Source organism: Rhinolophus sinicus, chromosome 15, assembly GCF_057876585.1.
Source record: "Rhinolophus sinicus isolate RSI-liver-muscle chromosome 15, RSI-T2T, whole genome shotgun sequence".
Lineage (NCBI taxonomy): Eukaryota > Metazoa > Chordata > Mammalia > Chiroptera > Rhinolophidae > Rhinolophus > Rhinolophus sinicus.
Window position 1 is genome coordinate 117,957,158 of NC_142515.1, and position 24,588 is coordinate 117,981,745.

A 24,588-nucleotide genomic window follows, 5' to 3' on the forward strand; every position below is an offset into this window, starting at 1 on the left:
GTTACTAAACTATATAATTTCTCTGGACATAAATGAAAGATTTGTAAAAGAACACATGGCAAGCTTACATCATGATTTTTCTAAAGAATTAAATATTTCCCAACAATATCTATTTGTTAACTCCATTAGAACAGCTTTTCATTTCTGAAACTTGGAGCTGGTACATTAAAGAAATTTTCTGTAAAGAATCTTATTTTATCGTGGGAGCACATTGCTTTCCTTGGGGAATTTCAAGTTATTTGTAAATACAAATGTTATAAAAATTAAGAACATAATTTCCTTACTGATAAAATCCAGAAAACTTGGCAAACGAGGGGCCACAGAAGAATTATAACAAAAAAGCTCCCACAATCCTAGACTTGTTCTATTTTAAGGTAAAATGTTAGATTAGATAACATTCAAATTTCCTCTTAATTCTAATATTCTTGCAATTTTTCTGATTCTTCCAGATTACTATCAACCTAGCTAACCTAGTGTATTTCAAAGAGTAAAGTGTAAAAATTATGTAAAGAAAAACATGTCTTTAGCTCTCGGTGTTGACTTAAATTACTTTTATAATAATATTACTTAAATAGGTTCAAACATAAAGCTAGGTTTATTCCTAAAATTCTAATACAACTATAAAGAAACAAAACTTATTTATAAATTAAATAATATTAAAAAAACAATTTGATAAACCTGATCCACCCATTCCAGAATTGTTTACTGAATGTGTTCTATATTCCAGGAACTAATCGAGGTGCTGGAGTCACAGCAGTAAAGAGTGTGGATGAAAATTCCTGCCCTTTCTGAATTTATATTCCAGGAGAGGAGAAAGAAAGACAATTTTTTAAAATATCAACTATATATTATGTTAAATGGGGATGACTTGGGGGAAAAAACTTGGGAAAGAAAGTGGGTAATATAAAAGGAGTGTCCGTTTTTAACAGAAATCAGGGAAGCAACGTGTTGAAAAAGGTTTAAAGGAGGTGAGGGGATGAACCATGTGGGTGCTTTGGAGAACAGCTTTCCAGAGGGAACAGCCAGGGCAGAGCCCCTACGGTGAGAGCACATGTGGCATGCACAGGGAACAGCAAGAAGACCAGTGTGGCTGGAGTGGAGTGGCTGTTAAAGGGGCAATGATGGGCACAGGGATGAAGGGATGTTGAGTGGGCAGCCAGTTCATGAAGGGCCATAGAGGCCATTCTAAAAAACTTACCTTCTACCCTGAGATAGAATGCCACTTGGAGGACTCTGAGCCAAGGAGTGACACCACCTGGTTTGTGTTTAACAAGATAACTCAGGCAGCTGTGTCAGGGAGGCTGGGGTAGAATAAAGTATCATATTTCTAAGCGTTCAATCAACCCTTTCCTCCCCTCTCTCTGAAATCTCCTTGCCCACAGAGTGGGTACACTCTGTGCCTCTCCCTCAGCTGTGCTATTAATATAAGCTTCGTGAGGCAGGTTCTATCCTGCAGGGATGCTCTGTTGTCTTTCAGGAGGAAGTCTGCTTAATTCGAGAAGAACTATTAGCAGGCCAAGACTGCTATGTTTTCACCAAAATCCATTTTCTCTGCACATTGTGGTCATAGAGCTAGACTAAATGTCCCAACTTTCCCAGTCTTCCTTAGTGTTAGATGACATCATGTGAATGAGTTCTAGGAAACAATGTGAGTCATACCATGTATGGTACTGGCCCATAAACACCTCCTGTGTCATCTTTCCCACTCTCTTCCCCACCCATTGGCCAGATGTAGAGACTTCCGCAGAATATTCTACATCCCTAGGGAATGATGGAACCACATCATGGGAGGTCATTGAATGTCCATGCTGAAGTCCAATTGCCAAGCAGGATGATCCTTGCTTATTGGACTTTGCATGTGCAAGAAACACTTCTGTGGTATTAAACCACTGAAATTTTAGTCTTGGTTTGTGGGCAAAACAGCATTGCTTATCATAACAAATTCAGTCACATTCTCCAAAGAGCTTTTATCAGTAATAAAGCAAATATATTTCCTCCATCTGTCTGAATCCTCGTCTATATCTCAATTTCTTCTAAACTTGGGAGTGGAAAGAGGGTGTTATTGATCAATTCCTTAAAGCTCCAATAGGTTGTCTAGTTCTCATGGTATAGACGATAAAGTCACCTAGCATGGGGTGTAGGACATCCCAGATGGGTGCCAGCCAAACCCTATTCGGTGGGTTTCATATCTAAGAATGCTCCAAATTTTGACTAATATTTAATTGCAACGCTGTATAGGGAGCAGTGTATCGTCTCATCCTAAATGTTGACTTTTTTTTAACCCTTGAATTACACGCTCAGCAAGTTTTTCTTGAGCCATATTACTGGTAAATACAGAAGTTGTTGCACATCAGTCCTAAGTACTCCCAGGGGATGCCCAGTTTCACAAATGAGCAGAAGGCCTAGCCTATGCTTTAAGAATAGTTGATTAATACTATGTGATCATACACGCTGCCTTTTTTTTGAGAGTAAAATTAAAATTCTGTGAATGAATGAGGTAGTGAACATTTCTTAAATTTAGCAAGCAATTATTCTTTTGTGACCATATGATAGTGGAAGTCAGGATTTAAAAAAAAGTTAAAGGAGGTTTCAATCTGTATAAGGAATATTGCACCTGCAGACTTTTTTCCTTTCCAGGAAAATAGGGCCAAAATCTCTATTATTTGGATCCACAGTGTGACGTGAATTTAAAAATTACCATAACTTAGCCAACAGGACCAACCTTGTTTCTGATTCATTAAACGTGCATCCTTATAAACATAAAGCAGTAAATCCTAGTTTTGGTTAGATCACATCTTTTCTTCCTGAGTCCTATAAAGGTTTAACCAGTAAAGTTCTCCCTTCTGATGTATCAGGAAAAAGGACCAATAAGAAACTGGTGTGTCCCAATGAGCAGTACACGTTAGGCTGCGGGACGCTGAAAATGTCTGAACCCCAGGCACATACTGAGGCAGCTGGGGTTGCTGTCACATCCATCCCAACAGTGGTACCCTGAGACACAACTTGACTCCTCAAAGTCTCCTGGAAGTTGGGGACTTGAACCTGAGCATTGGCTCTTCCCTGAGATACAGTCATCGAGGGAGGCCCTAACCCACAGGAGACTTCTATCTTGGCTGAATGAATGGGCTGTCCAGTTGATGTGATTTCCGTCTTCTTTTTTGTCTATACACCAGAAAATGAGATTTCCTTTTTCTCTTTGTAACACCTGGTTTTAAAGATTATTCAATTTAGTGTAGCCGTGACCAATATAGCAAGAGTTGAAATAGGCTATGACTCACTGGCTAGCCCACAGAAATTATGCGGTGATAAATGGTGAACACGTGGGTGTGGACACACGGACACACACACACACACACACACACACACACACACACTCTCTCTCTCTCTCTCCTGTTAATTGGAAATGATTCATGCATATTTTAGCCATATAGATTTTGTAGTTCCTTTTTTTAAAAAAATTGTCTTCATAATAGCTTTATATTTCTTTATGGCCTGCCTCAGATTAAGCTAGGCTTCAGGGTGTTCTGCATTTTGCATATTTTTATCAGTTTCATCTTATTCATATTAAATGAAAGTATTTCTATCTCAGTTTGCATTTATTTTTTTCATAGGCCTTTGTTTAGTCTGTTTTTCTCACCTTAATATTTCACAAACTATTTAAATTCTATAGTTTTATTTGTCATTAAAAACTCATGTAACACATCTAATTTGGGTAAAGTTCAGGAAATTATTTAGCTAATTATGAATACTGACTAATGTGGGAATTGAGGTATAACTGTTTTTATTCATTAGGTTTTTTAAATCCTCACTTTCTCCCTCCAGTTTTCCAAATTATCTATGGTTCTCGACCTGGCCACACATCAGAAGCCCCGAGTTGCTTTTAAAATCGCCATTGTCAGAATTCTACCCGAGGTGAACTGAATTCAAATCTCTGCAGGTATTATGCAAAAACAAAATTAAAAATAAAACAGAAACCTTCTTAGGTGATTCTAATGTGTAGCCAGGAGTGAGAATATTGATTTATTCCAAAATTTGAGATTCGGACCCAAATGAAGTGATTTGATAGTTCTCTTTCCCACAGCTATCATCACAAATAAATCTGAGGGTTGTCACTTTGTGAGGGGTGTAAATGTCTAACTATTACATTGTTTTGTATCCCTGAAACTAATTTAAAAAAAGAAGCAGCAGAAGAGAAAAAAAAAGAAATCTGAGGATGTGAGCTGAGAATTAAGAATTAAGGGTAAAATGACTCAAAATCTGAAAAGTACCCAGATTTTACATTCTCTCTAAGTATGATCAAAGAACCTATATCTGAAATTGCATTTTTAAAAATCTCCAAAATGACTCCTATGGCTAGCTAGAAAGACACACACACATTCCTGCATGCGTATACATGTATATATGATTACATATTTCTGTTTTCTATATAGTAGTAGGTCCTTGACAACTATTTGCTTTAATATCACAAGACTAGTTACTACTACAGATCATTACATGTTTAGGGTCTTCATTTAATGCTTGTTAAGTAGTTGTAATACCGTGTTTCCCCTAAAATAGACCTAACCGGAAAATAAATAAGCCCTAGCATGATTTTTCAGGATGACATCCCCTGAACATAAGCCCTAATGCGTCTTTTGGAGCAAAAATTAATATAAGACCTGGTCTTATTTTCGGGGAAATACGGTAGCAGAAGTGGTAATAAGTTAGAGTGGTAATAGATAATATCTATTTAGTGCTTGCTATAAGGAAATCACTGTCCTATGCACTTTACATAAGTGAATTTTAGCCTTTCTGTTTTATAGATACCCTTATTATCTCCACTTTATGTGCTCCACAGAAATGCTTCTGTTGCATTCTGTTTTAATGCTTTCCTTTGAATAGTATAGAATCGGTGTAGAAACACCATTTGAACATGATTGTGCTTTTTGTAAAAATACAGTTAGAGACATTGATTATTATGCTACAATAATAATCACAATAAATGTGAATATATTGAAATAAGTTCTAAGGAAAAAATATATCTCTAAAGACAAATTGTCTTTATTCTTTTATCAAACAACAGCAAAGAAAAATCCTACTTAATCCAACATGTTTCCTTTTATGCTTTATTAAGAAAATTTTACTAAATTCTGCACTCAAGAGCAGTAATTTGTATATTCTTGAGTTGGTTACATTTTTTTCTACTCTTTTTAGTTGACTTAGTTTTATTTTTCACTTTAAATTGGCCTACTTTCTTTTCTATTTGATTTTGTAAATTTATACCAATTGTTTTTCTGGAATAGGTGAAATAATATTATAAAATAAATGTCTTAAATGACCAAGACTACATTTCAATGTAGACCTTAAAGAGATTTTCATACTTAAAGTTCAGGCCAGAGAATGTGTTGCTTTGTCCTATTTTATTATCAAAATTTAAATGCTTAGCAGATATAGCATTTCTTGTCACTAAAGTTGCCTTGATTAATCAGCTTGCCTGTCCTTCCTTCCTCCTTTCTTTCCTTCCATATATATGTATGGAGAATCTATTATATCCTAAGGCCCTTTCTAAGCTTTAGGAATATAAATTGGGTTTCTGCTTTCATGGCATTTATTTCTAGTATTTAGGAAAGAACCACAGAGCTCTGTAGAAAATATTGTCCAAAGTAAATAAATAATCCTTTTCTATATTTCCTCTGATGAACAAAAAATGTATATATAATGATCCCACCCTTATCTTTTCTGACTGAAGTTAGGAATCGCCTCTCTCCTAAATTTTCTGGTGGCTAAGCATATCCATGCTCCTCAAAGCATTAGTTAGCATCAATTTGAAAATTTGAGTTCATCGGCCACAAAGTCTGATATGGAGGTGATCTTCTGCCTAGAATTAGTGCTCTTCCCCAAACAACCGGACTGGGTTCCTCAAAAGCAAAGAATCACCGAGAACCAGACTCTAAATCAACTGTCTAGAGTATGACAATTGCCAATTACAAAATACTTCAATAAGACACGATCTTTATCAATGTATCCTAGCTGCTGGCAAGTGGATTGGAATGTCTGGTCAGATACGTGCTGTGAGGATCAGAATTATATTTTTTAAATAATGGCTTTTGGGCAAATGCATATCAAATTACAGATCACAAAGTCTTATCTAGTCAAATAGTGTTTGTAGTTCTTAATAAAAGGATAAGCCCCACATACTCTTATCTAACATTGTGAGGATCATTGTTTTCCCTCCCACACAATTTGTTTTTCCCCAGTGGTGAGGAAGATAATAATTAAAAAGGGATGTTTTTCGAAGGAGGGTGATCAGGGAAAATATCACTTAGAAAATGGTAGTTAAAAATGAAGGAAGAAACATTAGCCCTGGGAACGGTTAGGGAAAGACCATTCTAGACACCGGGAACAGCATGTGCAAAAGTCCTGAGGACAGTGGGACTAAAGCTTGGCACATCTGAGGATCTAAAAGAAAACCAGTGTGGCTGAGGTGATGAGAGGAGGGTACCAGCCTGAAGAAAAGGCAGAGGCAGACCAGGAAACTTATGGAACCATTTAATGAGGTTGGGGTGGCTGACCCAATCAGATTTACATTTTAAACACACTTTTATTGCTGTGTTAAGTCTCATGGGTGAGGGAAGCCCTTAGTCCAGTTAGCAGACTCTGTACTCTATTAATGTTGATGGGAAAGCTGGTAGACCAGACTAACGTGGTAACAGGGGAGATGGAGAGGAGAGAGCAGGTTTAATTGATTTCAAGTTTTTGTTTTCAAAATGTGTCAAAAATCCACAAAAAAATACAAAGTTGACATTTTTACTATTTTATGCATTTAATAACATTTTGAGCTGCTCTGTACATAAATGGCATCATTTTTATCTTAAACCTGTTATATGGTAATAAATTTACCATTATATTGAATTTTAGCAAAAAATGCTCAAAGCATACTAAGTGGCATCAATTAGATTTAAGTATGGATAAATTAGAATGTAATGGCATTGATGACAAAAAAACTTATTACAAAATGTTACACAACATGGCATACAAAACAGCTTTGTTGTTGATAGTTCAAGCCACAGGGGAACATGGGAATGTCTCAGCAAAAGAGTTAAGATTTATTTTGAAGATTGGATTAACAGAACTGGCTGATGGATTAGATATGGGGGATGGGGGCAGGGGTGAGGAAGAGGGAGGAATCAGGACTCCTGGCTTGAATACCTGAGTGTGTGATGGTTGCCATTTACTACATGATGAACTTACGAATGGGAAGAAATAGTGCAGGGCTTGACATATTAATTCTATGATAGCCAAAAAGCATCAATAGGAACATGTGAATCAGCCAACAGAATAAGTGAGTTTGGAGCTCCAAGAAAATAGATTTGGGAATTATCAGTTCAAAGATGAGGTACCTAGAACGGGAAACAGAGAGATCGTCTAAATAGAGTACAAAATGAAAAGGGGCCAAAGCAACCCTTGGAATTCTTAGGAACACTGAGGCGCAGAGCCCTGGGGAACCCAACCTCATGCCTGTTAACTTGAGGAGCCAAAAGGGCTGTTCTGAGGAAATCAAAAGAGGAGAACATCTCAAGAGGAAGGCCACAGTCGTCCACGTCAAGTGTTCCTGGGAGGTTACGTAAGGTGAGGACAGCAATGCTTCCATTGCATTTGGCAAGGCAGTGTTCACTGGACACCAGACACGTTTCAGGGAGTGGTCTGGGCAGAAGACTGAACCTAGTGGGTGGAGGATGGAATGGAATGACAGTATAGCCAACGCTTTTCAAATTTTTTGCTATAAAAAGAGAGGAAATGAGGTAGCAGCTGGAGGAAGAGGACAGGTTTATTTTAGGTGATACTTGAGCATGTTTATGTGCTGACTGGATACTCCAGTTAGAAGGAAATGATTAATGATATGGGAGAGGGAGGGGGTAATTTTAAAAGCCAAGTCCTTGAGAAGGCAAGGGGGCATAAGATTCTGAGCAAAAGTGGAAGAGCCGGCCTTGATAGGCTGGAGGGTGTTTTCTTCATCGAAACAATCAGGAAGGATAAAATAGGATAAAGTATATTACTTTTCAATAAATGGTGGGAAGATGAGGAATTTGATTCTGAACGAAATTTGGGGTGAGGTTGTAAGCTAAGAGTAAGAAACTAAAGAGTGTGTAGAAGGTGTGACAAGAGGAAAATATGAAATATTCAGCGGGGACTGGGAAAGTGGACCTGCTAGAGAAACAGTAGCACTGCCAGGAGGTGCCAATGTGAGGTTCACATCATACATTTAAAGTGAAATGAATCAGCTCAGTAGTGAGATCTTCAGCAATAAAATAGTAATAGATGTGAGTGGCAGCTTTCCTTGAGTCCTGTCACCTAGTGCTCCCCATGGGTGATTGGCTGGCCATGTGGGTGTCACCTTCCTCAAAGTTCCCTTCCGGTCACACTCAGTCAAAGAAGGAAGCACCTCCAGAGAGAGAAGGCCTGTTTTGTCAAGAGTATTGAGTGGCTAAAAATTCCAAGTAAGCTCCGTAGATCCATTTGGAGACCAGAGTGAAGCCTAATAGCAACAATAACAGAAAAGGAAGTATAGAATTGTACGTGACCTGATTAAGAGAATCATTCAATCCACAGAATGTTGGAGCTGGAGAGATCTGTAGAAATCATCAATTCCAATAGCCTCATTTTACAGAAGAGAACAGGGACTGGTCTGAGCTTTCACATTAGTTATATATAGCACTGTGGCAAGCATTCAGACTGGACAACTTCCATGAAAACTAACACACTGCCTGGTTTATGAGGAAAAAATAAATGTTATTTTCTCTTCCTTGTTCCTTCTCAGTGACCTTATTATGTGGGGAGAGAAGCAGTCAATGGATATATAAAGCCATAGTCTTGCGACAGGTCTGTGTGGCTACAGCTCAATGGATGTTTAGCAATTAGCATCAAAAGTAAAGTACGCCAAAATGAGTGATTAGTCATCCTGTAGTCTTGACCTAAATAGTGAATTAGGCACAAAGCTGGGATTAAAACCCTGACATCTGTGTCATTCAGTCCCAAGGCGGGCTGTCTCTCTCCCTCAATTGTCCTAATGGCTATTTACCAGCCCTGTGGGAATGGGTTTCATCAAAGGGAAAATATTTATAAAAGCATCCCTCTAAACAGCCAGCTATAAAGGGCAGGAAGAGGGCCTGGATTCTCTCCGCTCTGGTAATTTTGACAAAGTATAGTTTAAAGCTGCTTGTATCTAATGGCTGTCATGGTCAGTCAGCATGCAATTCTCTGAATGTCTTGGCTTGTAGACACATCCTTCCACATCCCAGTTTTTTGGTGAAAGGACAAGATGATCTTACAAGGGACAGAGAAAGAAAAGAAGCCAGTTTTGTTTTTTTTTAATTCTCAATTAAAGTAATAATTTAGAAGAAAAATTGAACAAACCATGTGAAAAAAGAATAAGAAAAAAGAAGCAGCTGGATTGTGGTGAAAAAAAAAGTTTTCTGTTGCTTTTGGCTCACATCCCAAGTGATTTTTTTTGCTATGTTGACTTTTCATCTGTAGTCTCTCAAAAAATTTCATGACAAACTTGTTGGGAAGGGCTCTGGTTAACAAGAAGGGCAAAATTGTAGGAAAGAGTGAAATAAATATAACTCACTTGATAATTCAAAGGAGCAAAAAGGAAAAAAGGTTATTTTTAGCAATGTATTGTTCTGAAATTTGAGAAGTCTGTAAGGGATAAAGAGCAAAGAAATGAATATCATTACTTTTATGCACGGTCTCCAAAACAAAATCTTTTCCATAACCTTACAGCTCAGCACTCTCAGCAGAAACTACGGGAATGGTTGGACAGGAAGGTTCTCTGTTTTGCCTGTAAGTACATGATCTCAGAGAAGGAATGCTGCAACAATGAGGTAAAAGTGACAGCATCAGAGATGAAGTGAACAAAGGAATTAGCCGGAGGCAAAAGAAGTGAAGTCACAAATCAGAGTCAAGTTTATAAACAAGATGGTGAATATCTAAGACAAAGAAAATGCTAATTCAATCATAGAACCCTTAGGACCACAGGTTGGAGTCAGGCTGCCAGTCAAAAAAATCCCTTCTGTACTTGCAACTTACATGACCTCCGGCACTGCTTTAAGTTTCTGCTTCCTCATTTATGTAATGGGACTAATGATACCCACCTCACAAAGGCATCCTGAGGATTAAATAAGGCAGCCTGTGTAAAGCGCTTAGAACAAATAGTGCTCGCGTATGTAAGTGCTCCAATATTGCAGCTCTTCATTACTATTTATTATTATTCAGCACACTTATTGATGCTCACCATGGGCCAGACAGTGTAGCAGACGCTTGGAATATAAACAGGAGCGGGATGTCCTGCCTGGACATCCTGGCCTCTGCAAGCCTAGTCTTCCGTACGGTGATCTGTGCTAAATGCGATGCAGAATCAGCGTGGTTCAGTCATCCCTACATTGTGCCATTTCTGTGTAGAAGTATTCACTCTCACCGAATTCTTCTTCTATGTGTGTTTAATAAAAAATTACCACACTCTACCCGCACAATTCCCTTGGATGACTATGTCTGTCGCTGAAACTAAATTCTAAACTCCTTGAGAGGTCTGTTCCTCAGCAACCCAGCACAGGGCCTATCACAAACGAGACAACCATATATACGTAAAAAAGAAACTGACTTCCTTTACATTTTCTTGGACATGAAAATTTCTAGACTCTGTTCCCTCCTGTCCTTTTGTCGTGACATCTCCTTGGAGTCGCTCTCACTCTCCTATGTGCCCAACATATGTCTCCCTTTAGAGTCTTCCAACATTCCTGGGAGGAGGTGTAATCACTCCGGTATTGAAGAGAAAGTGGTGGCTCAGACTGTTAATACTGCCTGGGTGGCAGAGCTGATAGCCCCATCTTGGGTCATCTGCAGCCCAGGCTCCCGTCCTCCAATCCTGCACACTGTACATCCCTCCACCCCCGGGCAAATATAGAAGATGGGGAAGGGAAAAGAATCTGTAGGACAGGCCATATGAAACTAAATGCCACAGGATGATGCCCCATAGGAAATCGATTTAAACAATAATAACACCAGTCCTAACATGTAAGGTAATGTGAATTTCCTGTTATATTTTGAGCATTCTTCCCCCTTCTCAGACATGTAGAATATATTTTTTGAAGAGTTTCCCTCTTTCTAGTCCTCCCTTTCTAGATAGTTATTTAGGAGCTTATTGTGAGGAAATGACCTATGCTGAACAACCAACAATGTTTAAAAATTGCAATCAATCAATCAATCATTGTAAAATTTGAAAAAAAATACAATAGGGATCACATCCTGTATATTGGAACTTTGCCACGTTAAACTTGGGTTAAAAAATGGAGTATAAAGAGAGGAGACGTAAGATGGCAGAGTAGATAAACATTGTGTCTGCTTCCTTCCGTGAACACATTAAAATTAGAAATAAATTATAGAGCAATCAACCTGGAGAACCATCTGATGTCTGGCTGAGCAGAAGTTTTATAACGAAGGATATAAAGAAGCCACACTGAGACTGGTAGGAGGAGCAGAGACGCGAAATGGGTTGGTTCCAAATCTGTCTGTCAGATGAAAATTGGGAGGGATAACTCCCGAGGTTCCCCCTGGCGGAGCAAAGGACCCCAGCCCCACTCCAGGCTCCCCAACCTGGGGTACTGATGCCAAGAAGAGAAGCTCCCACAACATCTGGCTGTGAGAAACAATGGGGATTCCAACCATCAAGGTAAAACAGAAGCCTGCGGGAAACCCAGGCATCCTCTTAAAGGGCCCGCACACAGACATACTTGCTCGCAAGCACTTACCTTGGGCTCGACGGAGGGATGGTGACTCGGGGGGTGTCAGAGGCATAGAGGAAGCAGACTGAGGTGTGTGGCTTTGAGGCCAGGGCTGGAGGACAGTCCTGTTTTCCCTGTGAGGGATCTTCCTCCTGTGTAGCCAGCAAGTGGCCGCCATCTTTAATGGGTTTAGCCCTCCCCTTACGTTTATAGCCAAATCTGAATCTTATTGGTCTGGTGAGCTCCACCCTGCTGACTCACTGGAACCCCGCCCCACCCAATTCTCCCAGTGCTGGAGGTACTTTCTCCGAGAGCAGTCAGCCCCACCTGCATTACATTTCTTCTTAGAAAGGAGTCCACAGACTCTAGGCAGGAAATGACTGGCCTCAGTGTGCTCTGTGACTTTTGCTGAGTAGCTCCAGGCTCAGCACTGGTGCCAAAACAGAGTCTACATTAACATAGTGACTATAATGCTTCCCACTGTAGTGACTCTCTGAGACCCTTCCTCACCCAACTTGCATACTGCATGAAGCTTTATCAGTGACTGAAGTTTAAAGAAGCTAACAGGTAACAAGAGGACTTGGAGTGTCCTGGCTTTTTGCGGAGCTACCCCAGGCCCAGTACTGGTGGCAGCCATCCTCGGTTTGCAGTGTGACCTCTCCCACATACCTCCAGGTTTAGCACAGGCAGAGAAAAACTACAGATCACTTTGCAGTTCCTACCAGATAGTTCCTGGCTGGTCACAGGCAATGAGTGACCTGGTCCTGCACGGGAGCCCCTCCTAAGAGGCCCCAGAACCAACACACTTGAAGTTGGCTTCAGACTACAGTAGAACACTGCCCAATTAGCCCCACAAGTAGCACATACAAAGCGTGGTCTCAATAGGCACCAGAGCCTGCTGGGGCAAATCCCACTCAGTGGGGTAAGCCCCCTGCACAGCAGCCTATAAGTTGTGGATGTAGCCAAACCCCACAGCCAGTCAGCCTGAAGGTCAATCCCACCCATTGATGTGCCAATAGCAATCAAGGCTCACCTATAACAGGAGGGCACACACAACCCATGCAAGGGACTCTTCTGGAGCACCCAGAGCAGGTGACCAGGGAGATATTGCCAGGGCCCCACAGAGCACGTACTACATAAGGCCACCCAGCCAAGACGGGGAGACACAGCAGATCCACCTCATACATAGAAACAAACACAGGGAGGCAGCCAAAATGAGTAAACAAAGAAATGCATCCCAAATAAAAGAATAGAAGAAAACTCCAGAAAAAGAACTAAGTGAAATGGAGGCAAGCAACCTACCAGAGACAGAGTTCAAAACGATGGTTAGAAGGATGCTCAAGGAACTTAGTGAGAACTTCAAAAAGGGATAGCAAGCATAAAAAAGGACATGGAAACCATAAACAAAGGACCAGTCTGAAGTGAAGAATATAACTGAAATGAAAAATGTATTAAAACGAATCACCAGCAGACTAGATGAAGCAGAGAACTGAATCAGACATTTGGAAGACAAGGTAGCAGAAAACACCCAATCAGAACAGCAAAAAGAAAAAAAAGAATATATATATATAAAAATCCTAATTTAAGGGACCTCTGGGACAATGTTAAGTGTAACAACATTCGCATCATAGGGATACCAGAAGGAGAAGGGAGAAAGCAAGAGATTGAGAATGTGTTTGAAGAAATAATGACTGAAAACTTTCTTAACCTGGCGAAGGAAATATACATAAAGGCTCAGGAAGTGCAGAGAGTCTCAAACAAGATGAACCCAAACCGGCCCACACCTAGGCACATTATAATTAAAATGGCAAAGTTTAAAGACAAAGAGAAAATTCTAAAAGCAGCAAGAGAAAAGCAACTAGTAACTTATAAAGGAGCTCCCATAAGATTGTCAGCTGATTTCTCCACAGAAAGTTTGCAGGCCTGAAGGGATTGGCACAAAATATTCAACATGATGAAAAGCAAGGACCTACAACCAAGGGTACTCTACCCAGCAAGGTTATCATTTAAAATCGAAGGACAGATAAAATGCTTCCCAGACAAGAAGAAGCTAAAGGAGTTCATCACCACCAAATCAGTATTACAAGTAATGTTAGAGAGACTTCTTTAAACAGGAGGAAAAAAATCAAAACTATGAGTAATAAAATGACAATAGTTACATACCTATTAGCAATTACTTTCAATGTATTAAATGCCCCAATCAAAAGACATAGGAGGGCTGAATGGATTAGAAAACAAAAGCCTTACATATACTGCCTACAAGAGAATCACTTCATATGGAAAGATACACACACACATGCACAGAAAGTAAAGAGATGGAAAAAGATATTTCATGAAAATGGAAAAAAAAAAATCTGGAGTAGCCATACTTATACCAGACAAAAATAACTGTAAAACAAAGGCTATAACAAGAGACAAAGAATGACCCAGTAATTACTCTTTTGGTTATTCATCTGAAGAAATCCAAAACGCTACTTGGAGGGGATGTGTGCATCTATATGTTCATTGAAGCATTGTTTACAATGGCTAAGATGTGGAGGCAACCTGGGTGTCTCTCGAAGGGAGAATGGATAAAGAGGAGGGGTACTTATATCCAACGGAATATTGCTCAGCCATGGAAGGGAATGGGCTCTTGTCATCTGTGGCGGCATGAATGGACCTGGAGGATACTGTGCTGAGTGGAATATGTCAGACAGAGAAAGACAGATGCAATGTGATTTCATTTATATGTGGAATCTAAAGAACAAAGTAAACAAACAAACAAATCAGAAACTCATAGATACAGAGAACATTTTGATGGTTGCCACATGGGAGGGGGATTGGGAGTGTGGGTGGAAAAAGGGAAAGCGATTAATAAGTACAAATTGGTTGTTACAAAGTAGCCATGGGGATGTAGGGTATAGCATAAGGAATATAGTCAATAATATTGTAATAACTATATATGGTGTCAGATGGGTACTAGATTTGTTGGAGTTCTAGATGGGAGGGGTTGGGTGCTGGGTGAGAAAGGTGAAGGGATTAAGTACAAACTGGTAGTGACAAAATAGTCACAGGGATATAAAGCATAGGGAATATAGTCAATGATATGGTAATAACTATGCCAGGTGGGTAACTAGACTAATTAGGGGGATCACTACTTAAATTATATAAATGTCTAACCACTATGCTGTACCCTTAAAATTAATATAAAATAATATTGAATGTCAACTAGAATTGAAAAATTAAAAAGAGAGGGAAGGTGAAGGGCAATAAGTGGTCCAAATTTCCAGGTATAAAACAAATAAATAATGGGATGTAATGTACAACATGGGGAATTTAGTCAATAATATTGTGATAGCATAGTACAGTGTCAGATGGTTGCTGGACTTACAATGCTCACTTCTGTAGGTATATAAATGTTGAACAACTATGGTGTACCCCTGAAACTCATATAATATTGTATATTAGCTATATTTTTAATAAAAACATTTTTAAAAACTTGTATTAAGCCATTAAAATAGGTATATGTAGGAATAATTATATTTTCAAATGTTTCATTTTTTAAAGGCCTACAGTAGAATTCCGTTTGAAGATGCAGTGAACATTAATGGCAAAATGACAAAGCAGTGTCAGGGATGAGAGCGCCATAAAGAAAATCCAATTTGCCAACATTCGGAGAAGTGGGACACTGCCATTCTCTGCCGGGGCTGCTTTTCATTTCTGACTCAGACACATGTTGCATGCCTCTACCCTTTATGGAAACAAGAATACCTCCATACACCTGTTAATCTAAAAACAAAACCCAAAGTGAGAGGCAATAGCATTTATTTGAGATCCAGAAGAATTGCTATTTGGGAAGCACATTGATTCAGGAAGAAACCCAAGTAGAGTTCCAATCAGGAGGCAGCAAGGGGTATTTATAAGAAATGGAGGGGAACAATTACATCAATAGAAAGAATTCCTATAGATGCTGATAAGCTAACATAGTGATGCTAATTCTAAACAGTGTCTTTAATTTTCAGTCCTATAGTCATAATGTCTGCTTTCTTGTTATGTTTTCAGTTGTGTGGGATACAATGTTCTTTAAGCCCCATCTAAAGATTATTTTGCAGTTTTAACATTCCAAAGACTTGAGGAATAAGATGTGCAAGGCAGTTCGTCGGGGATAGCAGCTTCGACTCCATTTTCAAGTGGCTCTGTCTATAACATTTTTCACACAGCAAAGAGCCCCGGGGAAACCTACTAATTTTATTTAGCCTGGGCTGCTTGGCTGGTGGACAGAGTCCCCCTTAGGCTGGGACTCACCACTAAGCTGTCTTCTGGTGATATTTCAAAAACTAGTTTAAGGAGCTCACTTTACTCTGGCGCATGCATATTAAGTGAGGCCAACCTTTGGAACAGCAATTTGGCCATCCTGTATGTATCAACAACTTGAAAACTGTTCGTGTGCTTTAATTCAGTAATCTTCCTCCTGGGATACTGTGGTGAAGTGAATTACAGGAAATTTTCATTTGCATATCTCTAGGCACCTTGAACCTAATATATTCAAAACTCTTGATTCTTACCCCAACCAGCATCTCCTGCAATCTTCCTCTTCCCAGATCATGACAATTCCATTCTGCCAGTTGCTTAGGCTCCAAATTGTAGAATCTTTCTGGACTCCTCTCTTTCTTTCATACCCCAATGCAAATGCCCCAGAGAATTCTGTTTGTTCCATCTTCAAAATTCATTGAGGATCCAGTCACTTCTCACCATGTTCATGCCACTGTCCTGGCTGGGCACTATCCTCTGTTTTCCAAATTGATGGTTATAGCTCCTGATTGTTCTTCTTTCTTCCATACTTGCTCCAATACCACCAGAAGGAACTTTTGAAACATATCAGACTATGTCACTTCCCTGATTAAAACTCACCAAAGGTTTTTCCTCTCACTCAAAATAAAAATCAGTGTTTCTACCCTGGACTAGAAGGCCCCATATGATCTGCCTCCCATCTCTCTGATTTCATGTCCTTCACTCTTTTTTTCTGACCCCTCTCCACCCTCGATGGTTTCTCTGTTGCTCGTCAAGCACGTCAAATACAACCTTGCCACAGGGCTGCTGTATAGATGGTTCCCTCTTCCTGGTACAACCAGCACCCCCACTACACCTTGGGGCTCTCCTTCTTCCAGGGTTCTGATCAAAAGTCATCGCGTCAGAGCAGCTGAGCCTGATATAAAATAAGTCACCTCCCTTATTCTGATGCCTTTTCTACATAGTGCTTCCTGGCAGAACAAAAAACTTAAAATTTTTCCGTTTCTCCCACCCCAGAACATAAACCCATGAAAGGGAGACACTTATCTGTTTTCTTCTCTGTTGTATCCCCAGTTCAGTGGCTCAAGCAGAGCTGCTGTGACAAAGGAGAAGCCGTCCTGGAAGGAGAGTCATTAGCACAAATCTGGAAACATTTTAATACCCGCTCCCCTAGCCCCCAAATAGTGGACTTTTGACTTTTTAATTTATCATGAATTAGATTTCAGCTTCTCTAAAATAGTTGCTAGTAGTAAACAAGAACTTATAGATTATCTTTTTTTTTTTTTCTTTCCTGAACCATTTAAGAGCAAGGTGCAGACAGAATGCCTCATCACTACTAAATACTTCAGGTTCATGGTACATATCCCACATGCAAGGACATTCTTCTACATAGCTACAATATAAACATCCCAACCAGGTATTCAGCATTAACAAGGAACTGCCATCGAACCCACAGACCTCATTCAATTGCTGCCAACTATTTATTTTTCCTGTTTGGTCCAGAAGCCATCCAGGATCGCGTGTTGCGTTTAGTTGTCGTGTCTCTAAAGTCTCCTTCAATTTGGATCAATTAGTTCTTCTGTCTTTCTCTGTCTTGAGAGTTTTAAAGCTCACCTTGAGTCCATTGAAACTTTCCCCATGTCCAGATTCAAGCCATGCATTCTCAGCCAGGAATGGGACAGAAAAGGTTCTGTGCTCTTCTCCGCACATGACATCAGCAGACACGTGATACGGTCAGTTTCACCACTAGTGATGTTCATCTTGATCATTGAGTCAATCTGGTGTTTTCCAGGGTTCTCTTCAATAAATTAATCAGGCCCCCGACCGCCTTGTAGTCAATAAGTACTTTTCAGAAGATACTTTAAGTCTAGGCTGACATCCTGCTTCACATCAAGCACCTACTCGCCCACCAGCCTTAGCATCCACTGAGGACTCCTGCCTGAATCAACTAACTCTGCCGAGTGATGACTTTCCATTTCCATCAATTGTATTAGTGGCGTAAGACTGAGGCATTCTGTCTGCACCTTGCTCTTCCATAAAGAAGAGCTGTTCTTATTTGTTTATTTACTCATTTTATCATTATTTATCCACTTATATTAGCATGGATTCCTGTTTTATCCAATAGGCTGTAATTAGTTACTATCATTATTTATCTTGATGCTCCAATTGTCCGAGATTTGGCCAGTGGGAGTTCCTTCCATCTGGCTCGTGTCTCCTTTTGGCATGTTCCCATCATGCTTGAGCACTTCCCTACAAGAGATTCCAAGCTCACTTTGTACTTTCCCACCCCAAGCCCTGTAATCAGCCCTGGTTCCTTTCAATAGAGGATGGCACTTAGAAACCAAGATCGTCTGACCATTTGATGTGTCCGTTGCTTCTAGCTTCTGAGTGAAGCTAACTATGGTGCATCTATCTATCTATCTATCTATCTATCTATATGCAGCTATATATAACAATTATATATATACATATATATATAATGATTTTGCACTCATTTTAAATCCAATCCAACACCTCGGGGTTCTTCACAGCTTTCTTTCTTTCCATGTTTGTAAATTCCTTCTTCAACACTAAGAAACCCAGCTCCCATCATAGTCAACACTCTACCTATTTGCCCAACGCCCCTGTACTTAACCAAGCTCCCAGCCAGGATGCTGCCTCCTTGACCCCACCCCCTCTTTAGCCTCTAACTTCCAACGGAAAGAAAGCGTGAGGGGTAGTCTCGTATCCTTGATGACAGATTCCCCAAAGGTTGTGGCTAGAGAAGAATTGCTAAGAGAGAAAGAAATTTCGGGAACCACCTTGGTGTGCTAAGGCATCTGTACAGAACCTAGCTGGGGGGGAGGGTAGCCCATGACTCCTCCCTCAGCTCTCTGGGGGTTCAGGAACCAGCAGCCAGGCAGGCAGTCCCCACTTTTGCCTTGGCGGCATTAGGCACTATAAAAAGCACTGTCCCCATTGCCTAGAAGCCTATTTTCTAAATGAAAACACACATCAAATACCACAGAGACAAATTCTTCTAAGTAGTTCTTCTTGTGCCTGCTTCTAATTTGGGTATGGCCACCAGCTGCTTGCACTGTTGCTGGAAGAGCCATTAACAGAAACCTGTAAACATACTAAGGTCCTGGAGGAAAGGTGGACTTTTGTTTTCATAAGAATTGGGTCCTGGGTTCTCTGAAAGAGTGCCAGGTGGGGAGTACAATGAGAGCAATTGAGAACCATGATGCAAATTGTTTTTGAGGCTTTATATGGCAGGTATTTCAAGCCAAGGAAACTGTGGGTGTGAAAAGATAATAACCAGTCAGACATTTAATTGGGAAGGAATTGTGCTGTGTCACAGTTTTAAGAACACTACTCTAGAGGGTTGTACTCTCTGCGGACTGGTTGTGATCTCTGCACAACTGGAGATCACGCTATACACAAAACCCAAACAAACTCCCCTTGCCTATTGATGCTGGGTCTTCTGGTACCAGTCCTGACAACAGAATAAACACAGTGAAAACATATCTCACCCAGTTTCTTTTCTTTCAGAGTTAGAAAACACTCATTCCATAAAAAACCACATGTCACATATTTACTGCCAGGTGGGAGAAAAGAAGCCCATTCCTGTACTCACCTTAATAGAGTGGTCCCCAGACCAGGGCATTCAGCATCTCTTGGGAACTTGTTAGAAAGGCATACAGTTTTCTGCAGCCCAACCCTATATGTACTAATCAGAAACTCTGCGGCAGGACCCACCAGTCTGAGTTTTAGCAACCCTTAGGTAATGCTGATGCATACTTACTTAAGTTGGTTGGTCACTGCCCTAGATATTCCTGGCGCTGTGTGGGAAGGACCTCGCTACCAACTAGCGTTACCCTTTCGCCCTCGGATAGGTAATTAAGGAGCTCACTGCACTTGCTCCAGCAAATGGGAAGGTTGTTTGTGAGAGGCAAACGCGTTTCCCTATAGTTAAGGCGCAGGAAGTTGTTCCTGTACGCACAGGTCATGGGGTCGCTTCCCCTTTTGCCTCTACCTGGACCAAATCGCAGATGGGTTGAATTTAAGACCCAGCAGGGGACGCTGCTGCCTATAAACAGAGACCGAGGGAGCCTGGCAAGCGAAGCCCAGAATCTTTGACATCACCCTAAGCTCCTCCTTGCACGCACACATTACACACACACACACACACACACACACACACACACACACCCGCGTACTCCTCTCGGCCCACTCGCTCCTACTACCCGGGAGCCGGCCCCTCCCGCAGCAAGTGTGCGTCCGGCGCCTCCACCCGGTGAAACCAGGAGCGAAGCGCCCGCAGCCCGAGGGAACCGCGCCGCGCGCAGCAGTAGAGGCTGCAGCGCCTGCAACCGGACCCGCTCGCTGGAGCGCTCGGAGGCGGCGTCGGCCGGGACACCCACGGCTGCACCTGGGGCTTCAGGCAGCCGTGCCCGCCCCCCGCCGGGGCTGAAGGCGCAGATCTGCCATCCAGCACGCTCCGGGGCCCCTGTACCCCCTATGAGAGAAGAAGCCGGGCGACGGAGCAGGGCGCTCGGCAGCTGGACTCCTCCGCAAGCCCCGAGCGCCCCCTCCTCCCGCGTCCCTCCGGCGCCCGGGAAGCGAAATGCAGCCGCTGCTCTCCGGCTGAAAGGGAAAGGGGCCAACGCCATCCGCTTGCTCGGAATCCGGTCCCCGCGGCGGCTGCGCGTCCTGGCCGCGGCCCCCCGGGCCCAGGAGTGAGCGGGAGCAGAAGGAGGAGAGGCGGCCGGCCCGGGGTTGGCCGGCGCGGGGGAGGAGGGACGGGGTGGGAGGAGGGCGCGGGGGGCGGGGAGGGGGCCCTGGCGGATAAAGATGGCAATGTCTCTCATCCAAGCGTGCCGCAGTCTGGCTCTCTCAACATGGCTGCTTTCCTTTTGTTTCGTGCATCTGCTCTGCCTGGACTTCACCGTGGCCGAGAAGGAGGAATGGTACACCGCCTTCGTGAACATCACCTACGCGGAGCCCGCGCCGGACCCCGGGGCGGCGGGCGGTGGCACCGAGCTGCACTCGGAGAAGACCGAGTGCGGGCGCTACGGGGAGCACTCGCCCAAGCAGGACGCCCGCGGGGAGGTGGTCATGGCCAGCTCTGCCCACGACCGCCTGGCCTGCGACCCCAACACCAAGTTCGCCGTCCCGGCCCACGGCAAGAACTGGATAGCCCTCATCCCCAAGGGCAACTGCACGTACAGGGATAAGATCCGGAACGCGTTCGTGCAGAACGCCTCCGCCGTGGTCATCTTCAACGTGGGTTCCAACACCAACGAGACCATCACCATGTCCCATGCAGGTGAGCGGGCGCGGGGGAGGGGAACCCGAGGGGAGGCAGGAGACGAGAAGGATCCAGCGCCTGCCTCCTTTCGGGGAGTCTGTGCATCTCTGTGACCTGGACCTACTAAGTTTTGCTGTGCGTCACTTTGTGGGGTTTACCAAGAAAAGGGCCAACTGCGTTGGGAGACTAAAGAGTGTGTTCAGTTTAACCTAGCGCCGCTCAGACGAAGGCTGGCGGAGGTGTGCTAACTTTTCGAAGGAGGACCTGGAAGGTGGGGTTTGGGGAGCAGGACTCGGATATCGTTCTGGGTTAGTGACCAGCCCCGCACCTGTTTGGAACAGGTGGATCTGATAGCTCTGCACTTGGCTCGGTGCATCAGGTATAATCTTGATGCCGGCGTTTGTGTATCAGGAGGTGGGTTGGATTACTGGTGCTAGCAGCTCATCACCGCGAACTGGCTTCTTAAATCAGGTTTCAGTTCTTCATGGAAGATTAAGAGCCCCTCCCCCTGCTGGGTTGACACACGTCATAAATATTAAAAGTCCTGTGCTCTGCCAAGCTGTCATCCGGAGAAGCTGATAGGCAGGCACGATAAATAATAACAGCCCTCACCAAGCCATTGTGGCCATAAAGTTACTGCTGCTTTTGCAGTATTGCATTATCCATTGCTTCATTGGGAGGTTAAATATGCTGCAGGTTTGCGTGTGAGAATGTGAGGATTGCAGGGTAGAAAGAATAAGCTTTTCTGAATGATCGTAAGGTGCCAAGGCTAGAAATATGTTACTGCCTTAATGGAACTCTGGATTTGCCCCGTGACTGACATAGCAATGCTTCCGTGGCAGAAAGAACCAGAAGTACTCTCCAGGCTTGTCAGCATAAGCAGCTAGATTTAGCAGATTGCCCTCCTGGAGTCCGGAGTTGCTACTTGTTTCTATGTGCCTGAGAAGTGGGCCCTCCTTCCACAGAGGGGTTCCTGGGTCCAGGCGGTGACAATCGGAGGGGAAGAAGGAGGGAGCAGAAATAACATGCATTTTCTAACTGGAGTTGCCTAATCAAAGACATTTTCTTTAAAAGCTAAATTGTCATAAACAGTTGCACTACTGAAATGAAACACCACGCTTTGGCTTCACTGGGGGGAGGGTGCATTCTTTGGAGGACAAGTTTTCATTCCAAGAGAGCCCATGTCACCTATTAGTGAAATACACAGTTGGTTTGCCTCTGGGAATCATCACCATCTGTTTTAGAAGAGGAAATTGTCAACCTTAACACAAACAGGTGGAGTGGGGACAGTTCCATGCTTCCAACACGTAGGCCGGGAAAATGCATGGTGAAGTAATGAAGAGGTAGAGAGGAAGTAAACTTCTTAGAAAAGTTACAATAGTGCATTTAGGAACAGATGATATACTTTCTTGAGCTCAACAGTTTCATTGGGGGAAAGATTATACTCTGACCTTGAGTCTTAGGAGCACTACTTAAACTGATAGTCAAGGATTTGGAGGACTGTGGAAGAACCCTGTAAGTCATGTAAAATATCTTTAAATAAACATTTAATATCTAAACCTCCATGGGGGTGAGAAGTAGAGGCTTTTTTTTTTTTTCTTTTTTCCTTTAAATGTCAAGAAAATTGTTGGCTGATTTTGCAGGATTCTTTAAATATTTCTTTGTGCATATGCATGAAATCTTATACTCAGCTTCTTTCACACAAACTAAGAGGCATCATTTGTTCCTGTCTACATGGGTTCTCCAGAACTGCCAACACATTGAATGAATTAATGGCGCGCCTGTTTTTAAAGAAAGCAGTAAGCTGATTTTCTACACAAGTGATTCTTGATTAAGACCTAGCGGGAGTAAAGGGCTGAGGAATAGTTTGAAAGTTAAAGACTAAAAGATATAAAGGAAATTCTCTACTATCTAATTATTGTTTCGAACAATATGTTAATGCTGTATCTGCTAATAACCATGAAACTTCCATAGTATATGATTTGACATACTGCCACGTTAGGAAACTGTATTCACTTTATTCAGAGATTGCATTGATTTCTGCTGAAGCCTCATTATAAGGAGATACATGAGCAGATAGCTTGGCGAACCCTTCACTTAACTCTCAAATTCTTCTGCCTGAATCTCAAACAGTGCCAGCACTCGTCTGGCTGTCAATGTCTTAAACTTAGCTCCAGAACTTGAAAGCGTTAATTTTTCTAGTTAAATTTGAGTCTGATTTTTAAATTCATTTTAGGACATGCATTTTATATACCAATCAAATATTCTTATATTTTCTGAACATGGGATGAAATATACCAGAGAATCCTTATATATGTGAGCTTTTTAGTTCCGTCTCTTAAAAAATTAGCACTAGCCTTTTCGTTTTTTTTTTTTTTTTCTTTTTAAATCTCACCTCTCCTCTAGCTCCTTTATTTTTGGAACTGATAGCTTTCCAGTGAGGAAAAGTCTGAATTTAGGGTTATACAACCCATCATGGAATAGCTACAAATTTGGAGTAATATGACCCCAACATATCCACTATCTTGGAATTCGATTACATGGAAATAATTTCCCCTTACCCTTTCCACAAAGGCTTTCTTTCTGATTTTTTTTTTTCTTTCCCTCTTAAATGATTTGGGGTTTCTGCCACTTCTTTAATTATGGTTTCTCATTCACAAAGACACAGATTCTCCTGGGATAGACTAGGAGTTTTACTTTGTGACCAGTTTTTTTAATCTTATTTATAGTATGGCACCTTTACTGAGGTACAATTCATTCACATATCATGCAATTCACTCATTTAAAGTATACAATGCAATGGCTTTTACAGTACTGAGGTGTACAACCCTCATCACTAATTCCAACAGGAAACCCTGTGCCCCTTAGCAGTTACTCCTCAGTACCCTAGTTAACCACTGATCCACTTTTTTGTCTCCCTATGTAGTTTGCGTATTCTGAACATTTCTTATAAATGGAATCATGTAATACATGCTTTTGTGTGACTGACTGCCTTCTTTCCCTTAGCATGATATTTTCAAGGTCTGTCAGTGCTGTTTCAGTACTATATTCCCTTTTGTTGCTAAATAATATTCTGTGATATGTATACATCACATTTTATTTATTCGTCAATTGATGGCCATTTAGGTTCTTTTCACTTTTCGGTTATTAAGAATAATGCTTCTATGAACATTCATGTGCAAACTTGGTGTGGACATTTCCCTTGACTATATACCTGGGAGTGGAATTTTGGGTGGAATATGGCAACTGTATGATTTAACCTTTTGAGGA

General features: G+C 41.7%; 1 protein-coding gene and 1 long non-coding RNA gene across 2 annotated transcripts in view; one reads left to right on the top strand and one right to left on the bottom strand.

Annotated features, from left to right (window-relative positions):
• Positions 1-15,546: 15,546 nt before the first annotated feature.
• Positions 15,547-19,820, bottom strand: LOC141572750 (uncharacterized). Its single transcript, XR_012498209.2, has 2 exons — positions 16,304-19,820; positions 15,547-16,217 (listed from the first exon to the last, which is right to left on the bottom strand). It is a non-coding gene; the product is annotated as an uncharacterized LOC141572750 (long non-coding RNA).
• A 396-nt stretch (positions 19,821-20,216) lies between these two features.
• RNF150 (ring finger protein 150) overlaps positions 20,217-24,588 on the top strand; it is a 179,917-nt gene continuing 175,545 nt past the window's right edge. Inside the window, exon 1 of the mRNA XM_019730798.3 lies at positions 20,217-21,336. Coding sequence (XP_019586357.2) covers positions 20,862-21,336 — 475 coding nt within the window. The 5' untranslated portion in view covers positions 20,217-20,861. The remainder of the gene's footprint in view (positions 21,337-24,588) is intronic.